Source organism: Apteryx rowi, unplaced genomic scaffold, assembly GCF_003343035.1.
Source record: "Apteryx rowi isolate R43461 unplaced genomic scaffold, aptRow1 scaffold_50, whole genome shotgun sequence".
Taxonomy (NCBI): Eukaryota; Metazoa; Chordata; class Aves; order Apterygiformes; family Apterygidae; genus Apteryx; species Apteryx rowi.
Window position 1 is genome coordinate 669,741 of NW_020450761.1, and position 26,026 is coordinate 695,766.

General features: G+C 39.3%; 1 protein-coding gene across 2 annotated transcripts in view; it reads left to right on the forward strand.

Moving 5' to 3' along the window:
* PHLPP1 (PH domain and leucine rich repeat protein phosphatase 1) overlaps nt 1-26,026 on the forward strand; it is a 101,298-nt gene that overhangs the window by 48,557 nt on the left and 26,715 nt on the right. For both annotated transcript variants that reach the window (XM_026079832.1, XM_026079831.1), the window contains exons 4-9: nt 5,741-5,907; nt 16,631-16,777; nt 17,313-17,543; nt 19,209-19,411; nt 21,085-21,145; nt 23,067-23,162. In XM_026079832.1, coding sequence (XP_025935617.1) covers nt 5,741-5,907; nt 16,631-16,777; nt 17,313-17,543; nt 19,209-19,411; nt 21,085-21,145; nt 23,067-23,162 — 905 coding nt within the window. The remainder of the gene's footprint in view (nt 1-5,740; nt 5,908-16,630; nt 16,778-17,312; nt 17,544-19,208; nt 19,412-21,084; nt 21,146-23,066; nt 23,163-26,026) is intronic.

The window sequence follows — 26,026 nt, forward strand, 5'->3', positions numbered from 1 at the left end:
TTTCAAGATTTTGACACTAAGAACAGGACATTGACTTGCATAACTATGGAAATCTCTTTTAGACTTTTACCACGAAGGGCAAGGGTGTGTAACTTCTGCATCATTATCTTTGCATATTTTTGTACCCCCGCCCCATTTGTTACTACTCCTCTCGGTTACATTGCTATAGCTCTGCATAAAAGCCAAGAGTAAAAATGAGCTATTTCTACAAGCTACATAAATCTTTGCGCAAGCTAAGGAGAGGAGAGCAAGGACAAGTTAAATAACTTTTGTATCCCCTAGTCACACTGCTATGAGGTTTTTGTATTTTTTGGCTGCATAATTGTGTAACCTGTCAAGTCTCGCATTCGGAGAAGAAACAGGATGAGAAGTGCATAGACTGGTGTCACACCAGCATGTGCTATGGCCGTTTGTCTCAGTAGGCAATTACTGCTCTTGCCTGTTGGTTTTGTGAATCTGACTGGCATGTTTTCAAGTCTCTGCCAAGTTTTATTTTCTCTTTTCAAGACCCTTAGCTTGAGTTGATATGCATTTAATATAACGTTTAAAAGAAAATAAAAAGGAGAGACAAGAAAAACTTACCTTTTCACCCTTTGGACTGCACCTGTTTTAAAAGTTTTCATTTTAAAATGAAAATACAGTACTGCTTTAAAGCAACAAAAATAAAACCTGTTTGTTCTATTTCTCATTTTTTTCCCTCTTTCATTACGGTTTTTGGCATTAGCTTGTTTACCCACCTAAATGTTTTTGGAGTCAGTTTTTGAAGGGGATTAGGGCTCAGATCTGTTGCCTTGCTGTGAAATTGGAGCCAGTGGGCTGCTCTGCTGCATGGGGCTTTGGTATTTGAATAGAAAGGAGGGCTAGGATTTGAAGCAAGGTTAGTTTTGAGGAGAGCTTGTTTGCTCTAAGTGCTTAGCTTAGATGTTTGAAGTGTTCAGTATCACTGTTTAGTTAAGCCTTGTGCATGCATTGAGGGGCGTGATGATTACCACCCTGTTTAAAAACAAATTCTAAAGAAGGAGCAAAATTATAATACTTTCGTATTAGCATTTCTGCAGCAGGTGTAATTTAACATCATCAGTTCAAACGGACTGAGAATTTGGCTGCCTTTACATTGTGGGCTGCTTTGTTATTTTAATTGTCTTCTGCTGAAGTCTTAAATAGTAATCTCTTATCTGAATAGAGCTATAGGGAAGGGGATGAGGGTAAACAGGAAGAAGACATAATTACATTGGTTTAAATCCACACCACAGGTCATAGGGAAAGATGTTCTTGTGTAAACAAGGCCTGTGTTTGTCCATACAGCTGGGTTCAGCTGTGGCTGTTGCTGACATCCACTGTCAGCAACAGATCGTTTTTGTAGCATAGCCAAGGCTTTAAAACAAAGGCAGTCATCAGTCTTGCAGCGTAGCTCTGTGACAGAGGTGGCATTATACTGTTGCACAAAACAAAGTGCTCTGTAGCAAGAAGAGGCAAGAATATCTGTTGATATAAAAAAATTTTCCTGAATTTTTGTTGCCAGCTGCTAAAGACTTRTGGTGAACCCACACCACATTTTAAGTGGTCTTGAAATACTATTTCCTTTAAATAAAAAAAGTTTTTTTCCCCAGAATTTTTTACGACACCACTGGCTTTTGTGAATCCTTGTTTATACTTGTAAGGATTATCCTGGGACAAATAATGTTTAAAAATGAGTTTTCATATTTGGCAGAGTCTTAATTCTTTTTTAAGTGTGCAGATCTTAGGTGGGGAATAACAGAACTTTTACTGCTGGAGGGAGGGAGGGAGGAAGAGTTCTCTGGCACTATTACTTGCGGTGGTATTTGCAGAGTAAAGCTGCATTTTATTGCTATTGGGGAAAAATTAAAAGCATGGTGACAGCTTCTTGATATTTGCAGTGGGAAGATACAGGGCCTTGTGTAGTACACTTGCTGTAGTTGTATATCATTTCTTAGAAACTGCGCTTTGGTAGACTGTACTCAAATGGAGACCAAAAAAAAAAAAAAATTGAAGTACTGTAGGCCTGGGTTGCGTAACTGAGGTTCCTACATGAACTGATAGAAGTCTTCCATTGGACTTTGCTGTTTTGATATATAAAGTTGTATTTGGCCTTATTGTGTTCTACTTCTTGAATGTTGCAATGGGAGACTTAGAAATAAAAATAAATGACAATTTTTAAAAATCATATTCAGGAAATGGAGCATAGCCAAGCATTTCATCTTGTTCCTTTGTATTTTTTGGTTTAAAAACCCCTGAATGAAAACTGGTACTTCAAATGTACGTATCTTGCTATGCGTTAGAGCAACACTGTTGTGAAACTGTTGCAAGTCTTGCAACTCTGGCAAAGCCAGGCTTTGGCTGTACAACACATACTCTGTGTAGCTACAGTATCTTAGATGGTATCACACACCATCTTCCAAGGGTGTCGTTCCCCCAGCCATTTTCCCCATTTTATTAATACAGGAAATGCAGCAGGGATTTTGTGCAAGAACAAATTTTTAGGATGTGTTCAGTGTAGAGTGTGATGAGATGACATTCCAGAGAGATTGGTGGTCTTACTCTTGCAGTTCTTACATATATATACATGTGTGTATATACACATTAAAAAAAAAAAAAAGTAGAAATGTTAACTTTCCCAAGGAGGGGAAAAAAGGTACAATGAGTTTGATGCTTGTTTCACATATATCTAGGAAGTGTTTCCCTCAAGTCTAGCTAGCATTGCTGCCCACACTGACTCCTCAGTATTTTTGTTGAAACACAGGTCTGTTGAACCCAGCCTAGATAATTTGGTGGGGTATTTACTTACAGTGGAAGGTCTTAGTTTTTCTCTTCTAGTGGCAGTCCTACTTCCCCAGAAATGTCCTTTCCTCGGGACTTTTTTTATTCTTTGAGTGTCGGGGGTCTTCTAATCACGTCCATTATCAGCCTATTTCCGTGGTGATTCCCCACAGTGAGTCCAGGAAACCCAAGGCTTTATCAAAAGCTGTATTGTGTTTTAGAAAAATACTTTGCTCCTAATAAACAATAGCAAATAAAGAAATAAGCAGGTGTGCACTGTCCTTACTGCATTTAGATCAATTGAAATGAAAGATTGACATGTCCCTTCATTGCTCAATTTGTGAACAATATCATCTGAGTTTTAATAGTCAGCTTCAAAACAACTGATGAAAGTTTCTGGTGACCCAAAGAAAGTATTGTTAAGATGTTGTTCTTTTTTCTCTTCTTTGTTGTTTATCTTTGTCCCTCTGTTCTCTAGGAATTTGATACAGAACAGTATTGAGCAATGAAAAGAGAAAAGGCTTTATCTCCACCCATGAGAATAACTATATTTTATATAAGTATTTCCTGTAAGGAGTCAGAAACTAATTGTTAGAGTACTGCTTTGCTGGAAAAAAAAAAAAAAGAAAAAAGAAAAAAAAGAAAAAGGAGGATTTCAATAACATTATAGTTGGCTCCAGAACTAACCCTTTTTAAAATATACGGTTTTAACCTCTTACAATTACCTCTGTGGTAGAGGCATCATTAAATATCTGTTAACTGCATAAAAATCTTAATGGAATTCTTCATGTAGCAAAGTGATTCCTTTAAAAAAAAAAAAAAAGACATATAACCTGTAAAAAGAAAATTACCATTAATTAATTTTTTTATGGGACTTGATGATTTTAAGAAAGGATCTCCATCCTTTTTTTGAGACCAGATTAAAATTTGAATTAGTTAGCTGCTTGATCATGTTTCACACTCAGATTTATCAGTTCTAGTACTTTCAATATTTGGGGGTGACACACAGTGTTAAGCACTGCTGGGTTGCTTATTACTATTTGAATTACATTCTGAGCAAGGAGTTGAACAACAATATATGTAAGCATTACACCTGAAATTACACATTCTTCTTTTTTAATTTAACAAGTGTCAGCTCTTTCATCTGTTACATTTCTGATCACACAGAAAACATATCATAGGGGACAGGTTCTGGCACCGTGAGTAGACTGATTACCTGGCTTTCAGAAAGGGCTGCCCAGAATAGCCCGTGAACAGGTTTTGCCTAGTATTACGAGGGAAAGAAAAACAGTAGCAACAGCAACAAAAGGAGTGAACTAATTGAGTAACCAAAATTCGAGCATTTCAATGGCTGTGGGAGGGCTGGATTATTAACGGTCACATTAGAGAAAAACACTGCACAGCCTGTTCCTCTTGAAGCTTATGGTTGTGTGTTTACAGCAGAGACCACTTATCCTGAGGCCTGGGTAGCTTGCACTGGAAGGGGAGAAGAGGAGAAAAAAAAGTCCTTGGCCTTCCTTTCAGTGTCAAGCTACTTGGCTTATGCCAGCAAAAAATGATCTGTGTCTGTGTTCAGGGTACCCTATGAACAGGGCCATATTTCTGCCTAGATGATTAGGTGATATCTCCTTGACCGGCGTTCAGAAGCTCTTACAAACCGTCGCTGTGCGCTGGTGTGAGGTGTTCTCCCTTCTCCCTTAGACATGCTGTTTGTGCTTGCTGAATCTTAGCATGGGAGACCACTAACCGTGCCAGTGACCAAACGACATGATCCTTTCCGTGGCAGGGAGCAGCTGCCAGATCCTGCAACTGCTTGCATAGTGTTTGTGCTGCCCTGCAAGCCTGAGGCGGGGACGGAACTCAGCTGTTTGCTTTTCCTCCCTTGAGCTAGGCAAGGCCGGCTCCGAAACACCTCTCGTCCTGCAACGCTGGCGTCCGACCCCTCCTCCTTGCCCACTCTCCTCACTGCATTACATTACACCATGATCATGCTTTGTAATGTAGTTATCTCTATGCCTTTATAAGTAAGATTTCATGAAATTGTTGCTTTTTTTTAATAGTGTTGGACAGAAAATATAAGGAACCATTCTGCGTTGCAGTGTTTTTGTAAAAAATAAATAAGTAATGATAATAAAGGGCAGCAGGATGTAGTCCACTCCCTCAGCACTGTCACAGAGATTTGGCAAGGAACAGAGTTGCTATTACTTGAATTTGTTGCCTACAGGTCTTTGTGAAACAAACTACCTATATGTAATGCTAGGTAGTCTGATTTCCTCAGCCCCTATAGACTGTGTTTGTCTCATCTCCTGCTTTCTGGAGAATAGAGTTAAACCCCCAAATCTCAGTTTTGTTTTTGTCATGTTTTTACTGGTTATTATTGGCCAGTTTTCTAATTCATGGTGAGAAGAACCGAGTGCTTAATGCTTTGCTGCTGCTCAAGTGCCCCCCCCCGCCCCTTCATCCCCCAAGATATAAATGGAATAACTTTTCATTTGCCATTTAATACATCTTTTTGATCCTTGAAACTGGGCTAGGGTGATAACTCCCCTCCACTTGCTTTTGCCTTGGTATATTTACCAGTCATGCAGCCACACAGAGGACTTCAGCTCTGCCTTCTTGTTGCTGTTGCTTACTATCAGAAAGGTCAAATGCCGTATCTTTTTTTCTGCTTGTAGAGTATCACATAACTTAATTGATGAAAATGAATTCATTTCACAAATTAGATTGACAAACCTGTGCCTTTTTCCCCCTGCTGGCCATCGGTGGACCTAGTTTTAGCACAGAGCAAAAGAAGAGGTCATGTAATAACTTGCAGCAATGATCTGAACCATGCTGGATCAGCATCACATGCTGATGCTGACTTCTGCTGTGATTAAGAAAAGTTTTATCTTGTGCTAGTAGGGGTGAAGGAAATGTTTTTCTCTTATTGCACTATTAACATATTGGTTTACTTGATTTCTAGGTTGCATCACAGCGTATAAGCTCAGTGGATCTTTCATGCTGCAGCCTGGAGCATCTGCCTGCCAACCTGTTTTATAGCCAAGACCTCACTCATCTCAATTTAAAGCAGAACTTTCTGAGGCTGAACCTTAGCCCATCCACAAGTAGAGTGCTTAGTGAATTGCAAAGGTAAAGTCGTATGGTTCTAGTTGTTGTCTTCTGGTCTTCCTCTACAGTCTTGCTTCTGGGGACCCTTGATCTGCAGGAACTTTCTTAAAGTAATGCTAGTTTAAAACTTAATATCTCCTCTTGTGGAGGAATGACCAGGCTGTTACATTTTTCAGAAATGTGTTAACTGTGTGCTAGAAACAGACTGGTATTTGTTTGTCTTCTAAATAGAAGGCTATTTTCAATTCAAAATGCGGTTTTCCTAATGCATTGTTTTCCACCTAACTACTGAAGCCAGACCATGTTTCTTCAATCTGTTACTCATGTGAGTATATGGGTTTTTGTTTGTGAGCTGCCTATCAAAAGGATGCATTCTAGGTAGGGAAAATACTGTGTGGGACTTCGCTTAGGGGGTTTTCTTTACCCTCAAACAAAGAAGGCCCTCATTTAATAAATTCTGTCTGATATCTGTCTATTTTCTTCTCTGACCCACCCTCACTCCTCTTTCCTAGTAACTGTGACCTTCCAGTTTCTATCTGGTCTTGATTATTATGTGGTGTTTTTTTTCACTGCAGTCTCTTCTCATCCAAGAATGTAGCAAATGGATAGATAGTGGCAGTATCAATGATCTGAATGATTTAATGTGTGTGTCCCAGAAYTGTAGAATCAGCAGGCTTTTTGTATTCAGAAAGATGAATGTTTCCATACTGAATGTGAAACTGTGATTTTAATTTCAGTGATAACTGAATTGCAGTGTACCTCAAGATTTTATTTGTGGATGGTCCCCTTCAGGTGGAAGGTTTTAAACCACATTTGTAATCTTTCCTCATTGAAAAATATCCAAAAAATACAAGATGGATTATGCAGGCTGTTGCATTTTTCCATAATTCCAATTTTCTTTTGGAAAAACAAAAATTTGGCGTAATGGAAGATGAACAATCTCAGCGAGTCTGCTTGACAGACAAAGCAGGCAGTGATTCCAAGAGCAGATGAACACAGCCTGGAGACGAATACTGGATTAAATGCTCTGTGAATATCGGTATATATCTCCAGATAGCAAGTGGAATTTTAGCAGAAGTTTGGTGATGAGCATGGGCAAATAATAAATGTTTTTATTTTAATCATTTTAATCATTTTTTTCCTTTTTTAAATATCAGAAAATGTTTAGGAGATTATTATATTTTGTCCATGTACATGCAGTTGGTTCTGGCTGGGGTTAGAAAGCATTTAAAAATAACATGATGGGCCACATTCGTTATCTGTTTAATGTCCTCCTGGTGATGCAGTGGCAGGAACTGCTAAAGAGCCTTACTGAAAGTCAGAATAGTAAATGCTTCAAATTTTCCTTGCTAGCCTGGGCCTGAATGTGCAACAGTGAAAGAGTTCAATTCACCAAATGAAATTTTCCCTTCTCTTTCTGGAGAAGTGTCATATACCTGCGGTGGTGCAAAACAGATAAGTCTCTTGTTCTTCTGAGAACTGGTTCTACTCTGCCAGGGAATGATAATCTGCTTTGCTTCCATTGCTTTGAGCTTGCCAAAAAGTCACCACAGGTCTGTGAACCTGGAGCAGGAGAATGAATGATTAAGAAGGTTACAAGGCACAGTGCCATGGGTCAGGGCAGTGTCTTCTCAACACCTGCCCTGTGGCTCTGTCCTTCCCTTTGCCTGGCCTCTGAGGCCACTGCTGATGTCTTCCAGCCTTGTCTCCGACCAGCGTGGGTGGCCTCACCCCAGGCCATAAGTAGCTGGCAGCTGCTGGTGTTCCCATAGCCCTGCTGGTGGAAAGGACTGTCCAAGGTGATGGCTACTGCTGCAGGCTGGGAAGAGCAGCATCCCAGCTCTTTCCTCCCAGCAGCAGCAAAAGCAACAAGCCTGGCTCTCTGGAGTGCACTCCCAAGCCATGTGCTTTACTGTCCTAAGCAGCACAGTTCTAGCTTCTCATCTTTAGGGTGAGAAAACTTGAGTTTTACTTGTGCTGCCAGAGAGCTTGAGCCAGCTTGACTGCTACTATAGATCTAGCTTAGCAATAGCAGGTAAATACACAAATATCTAGCAAAAGGAGAACACTGTGTCTTTTTGAAATTACTGGTGAATGCAAGTGTGAAAGCATGTGTAAATTAAGGGAAACTTGATCATTTCTGGGGACACAAGTTGTTAGTTGGCTGATGTTTTGTTTTGTTTTGTTTTTTTTAAATCTATCCAATTTAATAAAACCGTTTTCAGATCTTTTTGGGTTTACATGAGGTAGAATGTACCTGGATAAACCAGAAGTCTTCTGGTGTGTTCTTTGTTTTTGTTTTTTCATTCTTGTTCATTTGAACCACTGCAAAGCAGGCATAAAATCTTTGCCATTCTGATTTGGTACTGTTGGATTTTATACCAAATTCTCAATAGCAAATTCAGCTGCACTCGGGGCACAGCACCAGTGAAGCAAATCCAGAAATATTTAAGACTCCAAAATAACATTGTGCTTGGGTGTTTTGAACAAAATGCATTGACATTTTTATATATTCACCCTGCCTGGTTCAATTTTTGATCAAATCTGGTTAGCAAGACAGTCTAGGAAAACTTGTCTTCTGCAGCAGCTCTTGGTGCTAGCTGTTTCTTTTAATAAATCACTTCTAGGTGGTCATTTAGTAAATGTTCATGAATGCTGGATTTCAAAACAAAAGGTATGTCAAAGGCAGAAGAAAATAGCAGCTTTTCTGCTACCCACTGACTGCCTGGAGCCGAAGGATTTCTTTTTTCCCTGAAAGAGATGCTCTAGTTGTCGAGTATTAGAAATTGATGGTGTGTTTTGTGATAGTATCCCCATACAGTGGGAATTTGCCTTAAAGCCCTTGCTATTTTGGCTACTTTCTACTGTAAACAGAGAGATTGAAGACACTTGTAGTTTGAAGTTGTCACAAATTTTATTTCCCATCTTTTAAAGTTGGTTGGTAGATTTTTAATCATAAAGGTGAGGTTTACATATATATTGTGTTCCCAAACTCTTCTCCTCTTTTCCTTAATTTACAATGAAACCTCATAACTGTTTTTCTGAAATGCAAACAAATATTCAAATGTTTAATAGTTTTGCAGAGTACTATCACTTGAAGAAGCAATGAATGAACCTTAGTCACTGTTGCTCTGTTTCTTTGGGCTAAGCACATTTTATATTTCTATATAATTGTTTCAGTCATACTATTAGAAAAAAAACTCTTTGCATCAAGAATGCTGTTTGCTTGTTAATTATTGAAAATAGAGTCAATGAATAGTAAATTGTTCAGTACGTGGGTCTTTAATGTAAGCATATCACAAAGCACAGGGCTGATAAAATTGGCAAGCATCATTTTGTTCATTGTTAAAATAAACTTCTTGTGGCTTACCACCCATCTTTTTTATCTAAAGATCAAGTTATTCTTCTGTCTGTGGCTGTTAATAATTAACAGTGATTATATGGATTTTTATGTAAAGATCAGTTGATACCTTTTTTCTCCTCAGAGCTCCTCTTAGAAATCATCTCTTCTCAGGAATCTTAGCAGAAATTCTTCTGGGCTAATAGCAGTAATTTAAAATTGGATTCTGTAGGGTATGAAAAAGCAAGAGGACTTTGTGTGAGATGTTGGTGTGAGCATTTATGAAATTCTTTGCTACTTTCAAGTGCAGGACAACTGCTTTTTTTTTTTTTTTTTTAATGTCTGAAAACATAATTTGGGGATCCTCAAGCTATAAGCCCCCCTTAGGTGGGATGATCAGCAGTGTTAATGACCTGACCAGTGTGAACCGAGCAGACAGGCTGGCTGAAAGTCAAGGCTGGACATAGTTTGATCCTAGCTTGTCCTTAGGGATTGAGCAGGAGCAGGGATTAAAGTCTCCAGTCTGCTGATTGACTGGTCTCAAGGTGTAATGAAATGCTGCTTGAAATTATTGCTGTTGGTGCATATATATGAAATGGAGGCTAGTGAATAAAGTCAGCTGGATTAATGATGTGACAAATACACATCTTCCCCCTTGCCAGGCCCCAAATGGCACTGTCAGTAGATGCCCTGGAGAAGGACAACTGAGCCAGCTGCTCCTGACCCCATGCTTCAGGGAAACCTGTACCCTTCGTGTTTCTTGTAATTCCCATATTCAAAGATGATCCGAGTTTCCTCCCTTTCTTGGCTTTGCTTTTTTTTAAAGAATGGTCTCCTAGAAAAGAATTTGCTTTCAAATGGACAAAGTTATTAAATGCATCCGCTAAAGTGAGGAGCGTGCTGCCGTGAGGAATGGAGTGCCACTGCATGCTCCATGGAGTGGAGAGGTGTCGGAAGGGTTCACTCGCTCTCTGATGGTTTAAGAGCCGGGGACCTTTTATACTTGTCTGTCCTCTTTTGTTTGAAGCCGAAGACTGAAACATAGCCATCTAAGTAGAACAGCGAGACAGAGCAGTTGGCATGGTATCAGCAACCGGAGGTACGCTGGTAACAAAAAAACTCCCTCCAGTGTTTGCTGTATTCTGGTGCTCAGTTGGTTCCCTCAGCTCTGTAGCCTCAGAATATTTTTTGCCATTTATTATACTAAAGATGACACTTGCGGTATGTCACTTATGCAAATTTACTGCTTTTGTTTTATTCAGCTTGTAAAGATGTTTGAAGGAAGTGTTTCTGTTTTTGTTGATGCATCTTCAGGATCTGTGTGCTCAGTCTGTCTCCTGCATAGCATTTGTATAGCTTTTAGAAATCAAGAAAGTACCCCTAATATGAATACCCTACAAAACTCAGGGACGTTGTTTTAAAAAATTTTCAGAATCAGGAGTTGGTATAAATGAATAAATTGGGCATATTGCAAAATTGCTTTAATGTCTAAAACACATTGCATTTTCCAGTTCAAACAATCTGAAACAGTGAACTCCTTGATAGCGTTAGGAAAAAAAAAAAGGCACTAAGTGTGCCATAGAAAACAACTTTTAAAAATAATGTAGTCTAAATGTAGAAATTGCTATGCTTAATTGGATTCATTTTAGTGGAACTATTAAACTAAATACAGCAGTAACTTGCAAATACCACTTTAAAAAGTAGTGAATATATTTACGGAATCCGGTTATTACGTATCAGCCTACTCCTGATTTATTTCTCTGTTGCTTTTTGATGTGGCTTCCAAAGTGAGTGTTTGCTTTTCATGTTTTTAAATGTGTATTTAGTAACAGTATGTAATAGCTTCATTGGACAGCATTTCTCTTCTTGGTGATACAGTGGCTGTTGCTTTTGCTTGTTAACAAATAGACACCCAGTGTGAAGAAAAAGCTTTATTTGTTTTGTCTTAGCTAGAAAGATTTGGAGATTATCAACAGAGCCTCTTGCACGAAGACTGTGGTACAGATTGGCAGTACATTAAAGGCTGGCCTGGTAACTGTTCCTATTCTGCAAATATGCACACATTCAGCTTTAGAAAGGAATGTTTCTGAGCAGTCTATCATAATTTTTGGTTTGGTAACCCACTCCTAGCTTATGCTTTTGCATTTTAAATATAAGTTTCCAATACAGAGGAGGAGAATACATTTTTGTTTTTCTTTTAGGAATTTTGTTCTTCCTCAGAGAGCAGTGTTTTCCCCCTACTGAAGCAGTGTGTGCTAGGTTTGTGCAGAAATTGAGAATTGCAGAGTAAAATAATTTAGGTTCAGATTACTTCCACTAACAAAACATACTTTTTGTTTTTCCTGTCTTTGTGGTCCACTTACCACCTTTGTCATAAGGGCTGTGGTGTTGTCCTGAAGTTTGAATATAGTCCTTGTTTGACTTAACATTTGTGATTATTTGTATATTTTGAAAAAGAACTGCCTAGGCTTAAGTTTATTCCTTTGTTTATTCCTTGTATGTAGTGTGGACTTTTTTTTTTTTTTTTTTTTCCTGGAAGACAATCTACCAATTAATTTTGGCATGTAGTCTTAAATCTGTCTTCCAGAATTCTTGTGCCTTTTATAGCTTTAGATGGGAAGAGAGGGGAGAAATATCAGGATGACTTTCTGGTGTGTTGGCACAAAGGGTAATAAAGGTACCAAAACTGCAACTATCAGTCTGCTTTTTTTTCCATGGGGGTTTAAGAAAGGGTGGAGGAGGAAGAAAACAGAAATTCAATACAACTGTTTTCATTTATTCATTCAGCTAATGGAAAAATTGATAAGGAATGGAAAACTTGTTCAAATTTCTTTCTGACTTGACTAGAATTGATCCTTGACCTCAAAATAAGTAATTGACTTTTTTGAGGTGTCTTTACTCCATCTGTTTGGTCCCTTTTGTATGGTGTGACATAAGCTCCTTGGATTCTGGATGAGCAGGAGTCTAGCCCAGAGAAATGGAGTGGAAGAGAGCAGACCTCCTCCTTCCTCCTCCTCCTCCTCCTCCTCCTCTTCTCTGTATTATATATCAAAAACTCTTCTGTATCGAAGTGGGAAGTTCTGCTATTGGCTTCAGTTAGGCAAAACGTCACCTGCAGCATCCAAGTGAATTTCCCTAGCCATCCAAAAACTATCTACCCCTATTCAGCTTAGTCTTGACAAATTTAGCAGGGCAGGGAGGACTGGAATGATTCCTTTTAATTGTCTAACTAATTGGAAGCTTTCACAGCTACACCTTGCTGGGAAGAGAAATGCTATAAAACTACTTCTGGCACTAGGCCAGCTACTCTCGCAGGCAATAACGCTGTGGATGGGGAAAAATCCAGCACAACTGCAAACAGGCAGTAAACCGGAACACTTATTTCAAAGACAGAAATTAGTGAGTCAGGTTTATAAGTAAATTCTTTTCATGAAAAGTTAGTGGTTAAAGCAGGCATCCATGAAGGTGGCAGGCTGTATTTCCAACACTTAATTGCCATATGTTGTTCTGCTAGGAAGTGGTGCTGGAGCTAAGGGATGGTTCTGCTGCTGCTTGACATGATGGTGTTCAACGATAACAACCACATAATCATGAGATACCCCAAATACTGGAGACTGTATTGGGAAAATGGTAGTGTTCATTAGGCTGAGTTCCTTATTAAGCCACTTATTCTTTTCTGGGTGTTGTAGAGGATCACTTTTTGAGTGCTTTTGATAAGAGCAGGACAAGCCTGGTTTTGTCAGGCTAGGTTTTTATGGCTGTGTTCCAGCATCAGTGTATGGCCAACTCCACTCTACTCTTCCCGCCCCCACCCCCAACATATAGGAACACAAATGCTGTATTGTGTAATGCGGATTGATTCCTTTGCTGTGCACGTCAAGTAGATCTGAACTTGATGTTAGTATGTGAGTTCATTGCTTTGCCGTGATACAAACTTCTCTTGTTATCCCCTCTCCTCATTTTGCATGTGTCAAACTGAAACCACTCCTGAAGTGGCAGCTTCAGGATTAAGTAAGTTGGCATTATTTGGCTCAGTTATGGCAATTAGTGTTCAGTCATACTGCATGTTCAAAGACGGGGTTGACATGTCAGCATTTTGCTCTAGTTTAAAGTAGAACTGTTTTGGGGCAGAGAAATGAGTGTTTTTGTGTTGATTATTACAATAGAAAGCTTAGTAAGCTAACTGAACATAGCATATTGAGAGATCTTCAGCTTGACTTTTTTAAAGGATAGCAAAGCCAGGGAAGGTGGGAGATGAGGAAGGAAAACATATGCATGTACTTGATATGAGGTCATTACACTGTCATGTCTCAAACAAATGAGCAATGTTGTACCTTTTCTTCTTCCCAGAAATGCTGTGGTGGCAGCATCTGTGTGTACCCCCACTCCTGCTAGGAGTAAAGATCTGGGTGTGAGAAAACAGCAGGGATGTTGTTCTGTAAAATCTATTTAAAGCCCAACACTGCAAACGCAGCAGCAACAGAAAACTTGAGTCTGTAAAATACTTCTTTCATACTTTATTTATATTGATGCTGCAAGTGCTATTGGTGCTACTGACTGTAAATTTATCTAGATATAAAAAGCACTATAAACAATTCAGCATTTTAAATGTGCAACACGGCAGTACTCCGCAGTGGAAATACGCTAGCCAGTTTGTGGTGTTGATAATGTGAGGTGAGTGACCAAAGATGAGGGGTAGACTTAAGTCTTAACTTTGAGCAAATGCCTTCTAGTCTTGATTAATAACATTTTTGTAATGGACACTATTCCATGGGGAGAAATGTGGCGTTAGCCTCTCGCAAGTGAGCATGCTCACAAACGAGGAAGAAAAATCTATTTCCTGCCAGTTGTCTTCAGTTAGCCCCTTAACTCTAACTAAACTAAAAGTGTTCATTTCCCAGCTTCTCTTTAAATGTGACTTAACAACAAGCTCTCCTCTGCAGATTATTTGACATACACTTTTAAGTACATTTTCAGCTTCTGTCTGAGTATCTCCAGTACTGAGAAGTATTACTTAGCCTCATTTACCTATTATATAGACCTGCTGACCAGTTCATTTGTCCTTAGTAATTAGATTAACTGGGAATTTAACATACAAATCAACTCACAGAAGACCCTTAATAAACCTGCATTAGGGTAGTAAAAGATGTACTACACATACATTCTTTCCTCTTTTTGTTGAGATAGTTGAGGAGTGAAAAGGTATTGGAAGAGAATTAAGAAGATAATCAGGAACCATGCCCATACTGTACCCAAATTTTCAGTGCTGAAAACTTGAAATAGGTAGTGTGGTTCATTGTGGGGGCACACACTTGTGTGCACCTTACCTCTAAGGCTTTTCTCTCTCTAGAGTACATCCTCTTGGGGCTTGTGGGGTTTTGTTTGTCTGTTTGTTTTTTTCCAGCTGAGCATATGCAATAGATAGATGTTCACAGAGAAATTTTAATTAGTTCTTGCCCAGAGACTATCATCCGGTAGGCTTTGACTTCCAAATTTCCAGCCAATATCTCTGTGACCTAAGTCTCCAGTTACCTTCAAAAGAAATGCCGGACTGCGGTTTATACCCAATGTTACAAACTTTTAGTTGTAGGTTCAAGATTTTTAAACCCTTTCTCTCAAACCAGAGGAACAGGAAGGCATTTTTTTCTGGCTAGCAGCCCTCATTAACATCAGCTAGTTTATCCTAGCCTCCTTTTTATTTTACAGTTCTCCCTCTAGAGATGCATTAGTCATTGTTTCTGCACAGAAGCATTTTTTCCCCTGCAGCAGTAATTTGATTGCAAGATTTCATTCAGTCTCCATACAAGTCTGTTCCAAACTTCTTCTGCCTCCAGCATGGCATAGGGTGTTCAAAATCTGTGATAATTTGGCCAGGATTTTTCCTTAGCTTTCCCTCCCTTCTTTGCCCCCAAACACCAATAGAGAGCATAGCATTCCCATGCTTGCTGGAAATCTTTGTAAATGTTAAGTTTATTTACAGCCTGTCTCTTGGGATAAAAACCACACTTTGCTTACAACTCCCATTGAAATGTGGTATGAAGGCACTGTTTGTATTTTCATGTTGAGTTTTGATCAGTTGCATGAGTTTGACTTAGGCACTAGTAAAGACATGTCAGTTAATTGGAATAGCTTGTGAGCTTTATTTTAAGAGTCTTTTGGCATTCAAACTTTATAACCCATTTAGTGCTTGATGCTTTTTCTGTCCTTGTTTTCTGAATGTGGTAGGAACATGTTGAGCCAGTGCTGAGGATGTAGATGCATTGGCATATACTATCAGAGATTGCTTTCACATAAAATGTAAGTGTTCATAGGAGCAGTTTTCCTTACATTAACATGTTATATAAAAGCCTGCTCACACAAATAAAGGACTTGAGACCTAATGAAGGGAAAATGAAGTCCAAATAAAATGCCCTGGTGTAAACCATGCCAGAAAAGAAACTTCCTTCCATCTATCGGAATCTGACACAGATCTTTTCATTCATCCATTTATTTGCCTTTAGGCACACCTCCCAGTGGTTGTTAGGCAACCACAGTAATGCCGCTGAACAAGCAGGCTGGCTAAGTGGATTGTCCTCTTGCTCTTCCCCCCCGCCCCCGTCCAAACAGTCTTTTTGGTCATTTCTAATAAGCCAAGCATATGCATATGCAAGTTACCTCTTTGGCTGGCTTGATAAATGGAGGGTATTTTAGGAGTTCCGTGATGTGTCAGGGACAACATTTTGAAATCAGTGTGAGCTGTGACATCCTGATCGATAATGCCTAAGTGAGAGTTTAAGAATTTGCCTCTGTTGCTACGGAAGTCTTGCTAAATTTTGCTTTACTTCGGCATATTTACCAGTTCTGTTCAAACCAACTTAATATTCTAATGAGATTTTTTTTTTTTGGTTGAAATGCAGTGTCTACTCACCCAAATGGAGCTGAGCTAACCCATGAGAATTTTGTGTTCAAATATGCTAAGAAATTCCTGTGTCTTGTTACCAGTGTCACTATTTATTTGGGTAGTCTTACTAGCAAGAAATGTGTTCAGAAGTACAGCAGTGCTTTAGTACAGGATCAGATGCCACAGAAGACCTCATTAGAAATTACATATTTTGTAAGGATGGCAAGGATCTGTTCTTCTGTGCTACACTCACAGGAAAATATGTTTAGCATGTTGTTCAGGAGGGCATGTTTTTCTTGTGCCAGATTAAGATCAATGAACTCTTGCAAGTGCTGTCAAAATTGTGTCTCATAGTTTCCACACTTGTTCTGAATATTAGGCGCATAAACTAAAAATGCCTGCCATTTTCATTTAAGTAACCAACCCTACCTTGTATTAATTATTGCACAGCAACTTGGTATGTTTCTGTTCTACTTCCTTAAAATGTCTTCCCCCCCCCCTTTTTTTTCCTTATCTCATTGTAGATTCACCAAATTGAAGAGCCTTAACCTTTCCAACAATAATTTAGGAGAGTTCCCATTGGCAGTCTGCAGCATCCCAACCCTGACTGAGCTTAACGTGTCCTGCAATGCCCTCAGAAATGTTCCAGCAGTTGTGGGCGATATGCACAAGCAAGTACTTTCTTAAAACTTAATGTATACAGCCTGATAATAAAGGCAGTAAACAGTTACATGACCCTGTACATAATTTAAATTCTATTGGGTTGTGTCACAGCAAACTGGCTTGTAGATTTGTACTGAAGCAGTTGTGAGCTGCAGGTGGTGGAAAAATGCTCTGTCTTGAAGCTCTTCTAGTCCCCAGTATTTGAAACAAGGGTCACCTTCAAGCTGAAGAGAATCTTCAAACCTGCTTCTTGCTACTGTGCCTCAGTTGTCATCACGCAAGTTGCAATTCTGGAGATGTTTGAAGATGTGGTACAACTACCTTTTATGTTCTGCATTTCATAGCTGCCAAGGCTTTTAAAACATTTAGTCAATATCTTCTTTAGCAGATGATGCTTAAGCATTGTTCCGCAACCCCTTTCCTTTTTCTACCCTCTTATACATGTTATTTCACTGTAACTACAGTAGATTTGTGTCTTTATAACAACTGAACAGGTTTCTCACTTTCTTTACTCTCCTCCCACCCCACCTCTCCCTTTGATAGCTTGCAGACATTTTTGCTGGATGGTAACTTTCTCCAGTCCCTTCCTGACAAATTGGAGCATATGCATCAGCTCAGCTACATGAGTCTGTCCTTCAATGAATTTGCTGACATTCCAGGAGTGTTAGAGAAACTGACTGCTATGGATAAACTCTGCATGTCAGGGAACTGCCTGGATACCCTCAACCTTCAGGTGCTAGGAAGGATGCCTCATATTAAACATGTGGATCTAAGGTAGGTGTTTGAAAAAGGGGGAAAATAAGTGAGTCTGAATTACTGGTTTTGAAACAATTTCTCTTTGGCTATCATAGTAGCCCCCTGGTATGACTGTTGTATTAGTCCACTGAAACAAGTTTCTGACTGTGTTATGTAACTTACAGTGATTACAGTGACTTAGCATTTAGAGGTAGTGTTTAGGGGAATTAATAGTTGGCAAAATGAGTTTTGGGGGAAATTAAGATTTACACTGAAAAAAAAATAAACCAGCCCCTGATCCCAGAAGGGAAGCAGGAGTCTTCATCCTAAGCTCAGTCTGCTGTCAGTGCTTTTGTCAAAGACATTCTGCTTCCAAGTTGTCCAAGGTTTGAAGCTCAAAAAGAGCAAGAGAGAATCTTGAGACCTACACCGGCTAGTCCAGCAGTTCAGCTTTTAGTAATGTAGTGATACCAATTAAGGACTCCAAGGCCATCACTTTTGGCATCAGAGTAGAGATGCTGTGAAATACCGTGAGCTTGGCTGAGTTTGCCACAAGTTTTCACTGTGCAGTTGAGAGCCCTCTCATTGTCTGCAGTCTCCTTTCTGCACCAAGCAGTGAACATTGGTTCCTTGTAGTGCCACCTTGGATATTTTATGTTGACTGTGTTTGCAAACCATACTTGCTGCACAGCAAAGTGCTTTGCTTCAGTGAAACCACGAATAAACATCATCTTATAAATTAAAAACAGAAGAAGGCGGCTGGGTCATATTCCCTATTTTCTTTTAATTGGAAAATTTAATTAATTTGCGAACATAAAACTGTAACACAGAGGGGAGAGTACTTAAAAGCAAGAGCAACAACAGAACTATAGGTGGATGTCCTGGTCCTTGCTAGGGGATTTAATGGATCCACAGAAATTACTGCTCTGATTTTAAAGTGTTATCATCAGAGTTGAGAATTTGAAACTGAGCTCTTTGAAGTGCTCTAGCATCTCAAATGTTGCTGTCTGTTATAGATCAACTTTATTTCAACTGTAACTTCTGGGGAAGTTGCTGAGGATTGGCAGCTTCAGTGCACTGCAGTGAAGATGTGGTAAAGCCTGTGCTCTTCATCTTCCGGACTCACGCTTCTTGGGGTTTTTTTGTTTTGTTTTCCTTCAACACTCTTTTTGGCCTCTGAATTTGCCCACTGTGGAACATGGTGAAGTGAGAAGCGAGTATGGGAAATCATAAATCTAAATGTGGCCTTTCAGTCCTCTGATATTTGCAGATTACTTGTCTGCCAGGCTTTTCCAGCAGATGCTCATGATAGCTCTTTGAAGGTCAGCAGGAACTGTAGAGGTTTTATTTTTCTTTTCCATACTATCAGGCACAAATTAACAACCAGATCATCTTTTATTTTTATAGATGCAATAATAATAATAATAATAATAATATTTCTTTTCTTGTGGAGCTTTTTATCAGTAGTTTTCAGAGTGGTTTGGAAAGGAGCTTGATGTCACGATTCCTTTGTCATGACGGTAAAACAAAATACTTGATCCATCCCACTTAGAACACCATAATGAAGAGAAAAATACTTAAACTTGATCAGAACTTTGAGGCATGCTAGTTTAATTCAGTGCAACTGATTGTAGAGTGAGTATTATGCTGGCAGCAGGACCCTATCATATAGCTACACTTAACATCCTTTATTTTGTCCGCAAGATTGAATTCAATTAGGAGGCTGGTGGCTGACGAAATAGACTTTCTGCATCATGTGACCCAATTGGATCTCCGAGACAACAGACTTGGCGAGCTGGATGCAACAGTTTTTAACAACGTTGAAGTGTTGCACTGTGAACGAAATCAGCTGGTGACCCTCAAAATCAGTGGATATTTTCTCAAGGCACTTTATGCTTCCTCAAATGGTAAGAGTGTTTTCAGGTCAGCTGTGCTGTCATCTGATTTCTGGTTGTCTGGTTTTCATACCTGGTTCTCTGTGGAACACTTATGGCATAAAATGCACCTAATCAGAAGAGAGGGAGGGGGCTGTCGGTGTGACCCTTGGTTAGAGGGTTCGGCATATGCTGTGTCCTGTTATCGGTAGTCCTGAGCTTCAGATGTGACTTCCAGATAACACTGTACTGCTGACTCAAAGGTCTCAAAACCATGGAAATCTTAAAATTTAGGCTGAAATTCCTCTCTGTGTCAGCAGGGAGAGGTCTTGAAAGCATCAGTTCTCTGCGCTGCATAAATGTGTTGCTCTACCAAGGCAAATGAAGGAATTTACTGCTTCTCCCTGGAGTTAAGGAAGCTTGAACAAGTGGCCTTTTGTGAGACAGACTAAAACAATATATATTTTAACTACAGCATCTAGTTACTCTAGCCAGAAAGCTACAAAATCTGTGATCAGCAACTTCATTTTTATTTTAAAATAAAAATTATGCAGCTTTTTCCAGTTGAATAACTCCTGTATTCCATTAATAGGATTTGTTTGATCTGTCTAGAAGCTGCTATTACTTATATAACTGAAATACTCAGTTTTCACTGCCATTTTTATTGTTTGGAGTAGGTTGGTATGGAATAAACCAAACAGAAGCTCAGAAAGCTGTGAATTTACTGAACAGTTTGCACTGCCTATTAAAGGCTGTCATCTTAACATTACCCAGGCCTATGCCTTCATTAAGTATTCATGCCAAGATCTTTGCAGCTAAGAAAAGTTAACGTAGTCTGCGCATGTGCTCTGCAATGTGAGCTGAGAACCCATGCCATCGTGGGTTTGCAATCAACTGCCTATTTGGTCAGATAAGAAGAGAATCTTGCTTTCCCCCCCGACTAATCTCTCTCTGCACTCTTGGCCACTTTGTTTTGGTCCTCCAGAGAGACCGTAATGTTCATTACACTTTCACTTCAGTGGATTTTCTGTAAGCTTAAATAAATTCTGTTTTACTTTCAACCTTAACAGTAAATATTACCTAGAAACCTTAGGATATGAAATAAAATTTAAGAAATCAAAATATAACATTACTAGCTGTAGTTAATGAGCTGTGCAGTCTGTAGGGCTGCTTGTAACCAAAAACTTCCAAAGGGATGCAGATGCTCATGTACTGTTGTGTTGAAAAGTATTCTGTGTTTTGCCATGACCTGGAGGAGTCTGGAGTTTTCCATAGCTTGCTGTTCCAGCATGGGGAATCTTACTTTCATGTCCGTACCAAAAGTGACCAGTGAGAAAAGCAGAGTAGGTTTATGCATGACTCTTCTGGCTGGAGTAGACAAATAAGTCTGGCAGAGGTTGAGGTACAACTCTGAGTGGGACAAAGATAAGAATTTGCCGTGAAACTCTTCAAATCCTCCAGTTTCTCCTTTCTGATCTGTTAGGAAGTGTCTGTTGTAGCAAGTACAGCCTGATATAGCAAATGTATACTCAGACATAATAGAGAGAAACAAAGCTCAGTTCATAAAGGTCCAGAGCCTGAGAGCATTTTTTTAGGTTACCGACTTGTGCTGAGAGTTAGCTATTTAAAATACCTCTTGAAGATCTGCACCTAAATGGCTATTCTGTATTTTGAGACATCACATTTATTTCTATTTTATCTCCTAGAACTTGTTCACCTTGATGTGTATCCAGTTCCTAACTACCTGACTTATATGGATATTTCTAGGTAAGAGTATGTTTTGTTTTTGTTTTATTTTTTCTTGGGGTCTGTAGAACATACATCAACCAAGATTATGAAAAACAACATTCATTGGTATTTTACTGAGAGGAAGTTGGGACCAGAATTGGACCTTGAGATACAAGAAGGTTCATGCTCAGGGTCAGAAGATGGGTTTTCTTCTACTGGCCAACTCTTCCCTGTTTCCTTTTTATTCATTTGTACTGTGAAAAGTGTAATGCATGTTTATAGTTAATGGAAAATAATGTCACTGATCTAAAGATTTCTGAACTTATACAAATGCACAGGATTATTCAAATAAGTACCAATATGAGACCTGAATGCAAGTTGCTTTCTGGATGTGTCTGTATCACAAGCCTGGCATGGGTCACGGTTTGATAGTTTACTTATCAGTTTTGCAGCACTTGCAGCTCATCCTTGTTCCATGGTGCCCTGCCTGCTGCAGGGCTGTCTGCAGTTGCCATCTGAATGTATCCATAAATCCCACATAAAAAAGGAAGGCAGGGTTAGGAAAGAAATGGAAAAGGGGTTATTTTGGTTTTATTTAACAATTTAAGGGCTCAGTCAGGAACACCTTGCACATATGCTTAATGTCTTCCTTATTTAAGGAATTGCTCATTTGCCCATTAAAGTGATAATTTAATATATTAAAAAGCCTTCTTAAAGCACACCTAAGCTGTTGAGGATGACCGTAACAATTAGTGGGTTAACCGGGGGCAGTGGCCATCAATTTCTAAGTTGCATCAATCATGAGTTACTGTCACTGTGCACCTAAGTGTAGTATACATGTGTGGCTGAGTGTCATTTGCTGAAAAGTGCTTTTTGTAAAGCTGTGTTCTTAATTTAGTAGAGATCATGTTGGCAAAGGTTGCATGACTTTGTAATCGCCTTTTTTGTGCCTTGGTTCTGTGATGGCATGTTATTAAATGGATAGGAAGTCTTTAGCTTCTTGGACATCTTTGGCTCGCTTGGAATTTGGGAAATCTTTCTGAGGTTGAAAAGGAAGCTGTTTCAGGAAAGAAGGGTTTTGTTGCTACCAGATATTTTGGTTGAAGTTTATTGCATGAATGAAACAGAGGATACAAGCGCATGAACGAGCCAGAATGTGTGCACGTGTATGCACATATCCATTACTTCAGTTAACCTACTCAGATGTGCAACTGAGCATCAAATCATATAAACAGGCACATGTAGATTTGAAAGTTCGGGATTAGGAATCTTATATGGCACAAACATAAATCAACAATTTCCTCCATGTATGTTGCACTGCTAATGTTTGCATTCAAGGCAGGCAGCACAGGTGCCCAGCTGCATGTTTTCAGTGCAGTCTTTGGAAAAACTTACCTCTAAAAACTTCAATTTTTAAAAAGATTAGCTTCTGTGGAGGCAAATGTAAGAAGAGCAAACCCCTTGGCTTTAAAGATGCTTTAAGAAAGTTTTTGTCCTGTTCAGTGAGATTGTTGAGTAGTAGTAGAGTGGTTTTCAGCATTGAGTTTCTGGGAGATCGAAGAGGCACGTTGCAACTGTGTAGGACATGAATGATTTTTTGAGAAGTATCTCTCAAATGGAAGATGAAATGAACAGTTTCCTTCTCATTCTTGCAAGGACTTCTTCATCCTCGATACTCTTGATACTTCTTTCTTGGTAGTTTGGCACTATCATTCTCCCCTGTCTTGGTTAGTGGCTGCACATCTAGGGTGAAAACACTGTGAGCTTTCTTACCTCTTCAGTCAGAATCTTATTGCATTTGTAGTGCCATTAGTGAAGAGGGGATGTACACTCTCACAGGAAGCATATATGTAGCAAGTGTGTTTTCTGCAGGTATCTCTACCTGTCTTGAGGCTGTATTTTTAATAACCTTTAAATCTGGACTGTGGTTTAGCATACCTCTTGTGTTCTACATTCATAGAAACCACCTGGAAAACCTGCCTGAGTGGGTATGTGACAGCAGAAAACTGGAAGTGTTGGATGTTGGCCACAATCAGATACGTGAGCTGCCTGTCCGGTAAGTCCTGCAGACAAAGTTGCACAATGTGGAACAGGATAAGCAATTCAGAAATAATTGCTGATTCAATGTTTATTTTGTTCCAGTGACAGGCCCGTTTTATCTTTTGTTTGATTTTATTTTTACCTTGTGGGGTGTCGTCATGCCACAAGCTTCCACACAGCCTTTCTTCTCTTGCTTTCATGCAGAGAAAACAGTGCCTTTGAATTCCAAATGGAAGTTCTGAAGCTGTTCATGCCACTGTTTGGAGAGGAAAGCGCTTCATTTTTAATATTGAATATTAAATATTTACAGCCGTAACTTTGCATGACACTTCAGAGATTCAGAAGTTATAACTTATTTCTGTCAGTGGTGCCTAGAGACTCCAGATCACAGCCCTGACTGAGTATTGGGTAAGAAAAAGGGTTGAAAGGAGAGGGTAAAGCCCCATAAAGCAAGTAAGCTTTTGCAAGTAGAGCAATTGTCTTCACTACAAAGATGGTTTCTTTTCCAGGAGTTTAAACTTAAAATTGAATACAAATGATAGGAAAACCAGTGAACAGGGAGGAAAGATTTTAAATAGTCAGAATTAAATTATGAACGGCTCTTATTAATTTTCTTCTAGAGAGACCTGGTCCAGATGAGTATACTGGTCAGGTGATGGTATTGAGGATTTGAGTGCCTGACTTTCCCGGAAGAGAACTGTCGTGCCTCTCTGTGCCCTTCAAAAAGGGTGTTGTGAAAGAGGGAGAAAATATCCAGGCAGAAAGGGTGAAATCGTATGGAGATATGCTGAGCCATAGAAAATTCTGGACAGCTTGTGTATGATGATATTAAATGTTTGCCTTACCTAGCTGCACAGCACAGAAGAACATCAGAAACCAAAAAGATAGTTCTGTCTGGTTCAGATGAAAGAGAGAGATGGTGAAAACTGGCAATTTCAGTGTTGGGAATGGGAAGAGAGTAGATTTCAGAAACATAGGCAGAAAAGGATGCAAGTAGATACACTAGGCAAACTAATAGGCTAACATGCAGTCTATTAAATCAATCTGTTTTTTCCACACAAAGTGAAACTGCACCTACTCAGAGGGTGGAGGAGCAAAAGTTCATTTGCTTTTCATTTGCACTTCATAACAGCAGGACTATCAAGGCATACCGGATATCTTTGGGAGATTAATGATTAGCTGAAATTAGGTACAGTCAACATCCCACTTGTCTCTCCTGCCATCTTATCATTAACCCCAGGAAATGGCTTATCTTTGGAAGTTCTTCTTTGTAGAATGTGTCTAGATAACTTAGCTCCTAATAAGTCAGTTCAGTTTAGGGCCCAGTTCAAAACCCAGGCTTTGAACATCCATTAATCTTTAGAGAAATTTGGGTCTGAGTTCAAATACAAATGCTAAAGGTAACAAATACCAGTGCCCAGAAGGCATATTCATGTGCACTGCTGCTTGCTTTTGGTTCTATATAAAATAGCACTCTAAAAACCTGTGAAGTAGGTCAACAGCGCTCTCCTAGGAAGATGCGTCTAATCCTAACCACAAATGTCCAGGCCTTGACTGACCAACAGTTTTCCAGAGGATGAAGGTCGCACCTAGTCAAAGCAAACTGCAATTGATGCTGTTTGTTTGCCTCTTGTAACAGGAAAGCAATCCTTGAAGCCAAGGAGTTGGATCAGTTGAGTTGCAGGACTGTGTCTGTTGCCGCAATTAAAGAAAATGGGAACTATGTATGCTGTTAGGCTGTAATAGAGCCACCTGTGCTTTAAAAGTACTAAAAAGTGACAAAAAGGGCACTTATATTTCAACTATACAGGACAAACTCATTTTTATAAAACTGACATTGCCAGAGATTTCCCAAAGAAAATAAAATGCTTTAAGGATTTGTTGAAATGACCTTTTTACCACCAATGAAGAGATGTCCGTGGATGCATTTTTGTTCCTGTATTTGTTGACAAATACAAAAGATCTATTTGTATTCAACAATGTGTTCTGTTGAACAGTTGCTTACTAAAGGAGCTGCTTGAATGTTTTCACCAAACCATATTTCCTCAGAAGATGCTAATGCTGAGCAGCATACTTGCCCTTGGGAATTTTTTGATTCCATCAAAACTTTCTATGGGAGTCAAGCAAGTGGGTAAGCTGCCCATAGGGAAGAGCAGCTCTGACTCCCCACCACCTTGGAAACTGGGTGGCCCAGGTTCATCAGGAGCTTGCTTAGTTGGATGCTGGTGGTTTGAGCTCTCTCCAGGGAGCCTGTTTCCTTTTGTACCTTGGAGAAACAGGCCGGGGGAGAAAAGGGAAAAAAAAAAAATTTTTTTTTTGAGCTCTTCTGAACTATTTGTAAAATACATTCCCACTGAAAAGTTAATTGTTCATGTTTTCACCATGATTTGAACTTTTTTTTTTAATTTAAAGCAATGTGTCCCCCCCAATCCAAAAAAAAAAAAAAAAAAATTAGGTGCTCTCACCCAACTCTACTTTTTCCTATAATGTTTGGTGGGTTTGATACTGGCCGGTCTTGATTAGAAAGGAAAAGAATAGAAAGGCAAGCCCATAACTCTGGAGCATTTTAAAATAAAAGTGAAATGAAACTAAAATGCTTAAATGATGAAAACATAATAAATGTGCTTATCACTGTATGTTAAGTCTTTTTGTGCAGTGCTGGACCTTCCTGACTGATATGGCTAGCTGTTGACTTGTATCCATGGTCATAATGCAGACAATTCATCCAACTGAGATAACTGTTAACACTGGCACACAGATAAAAGTATGACTGTATCTGTCAAGGGAAAAACTCTGCATACTTCGTTGGTTATTTTGGCATAATAGTCCAATGACCTACAGTGTTACTGCATCTTGTCCTTATGTATTGCAGGGAAGAGG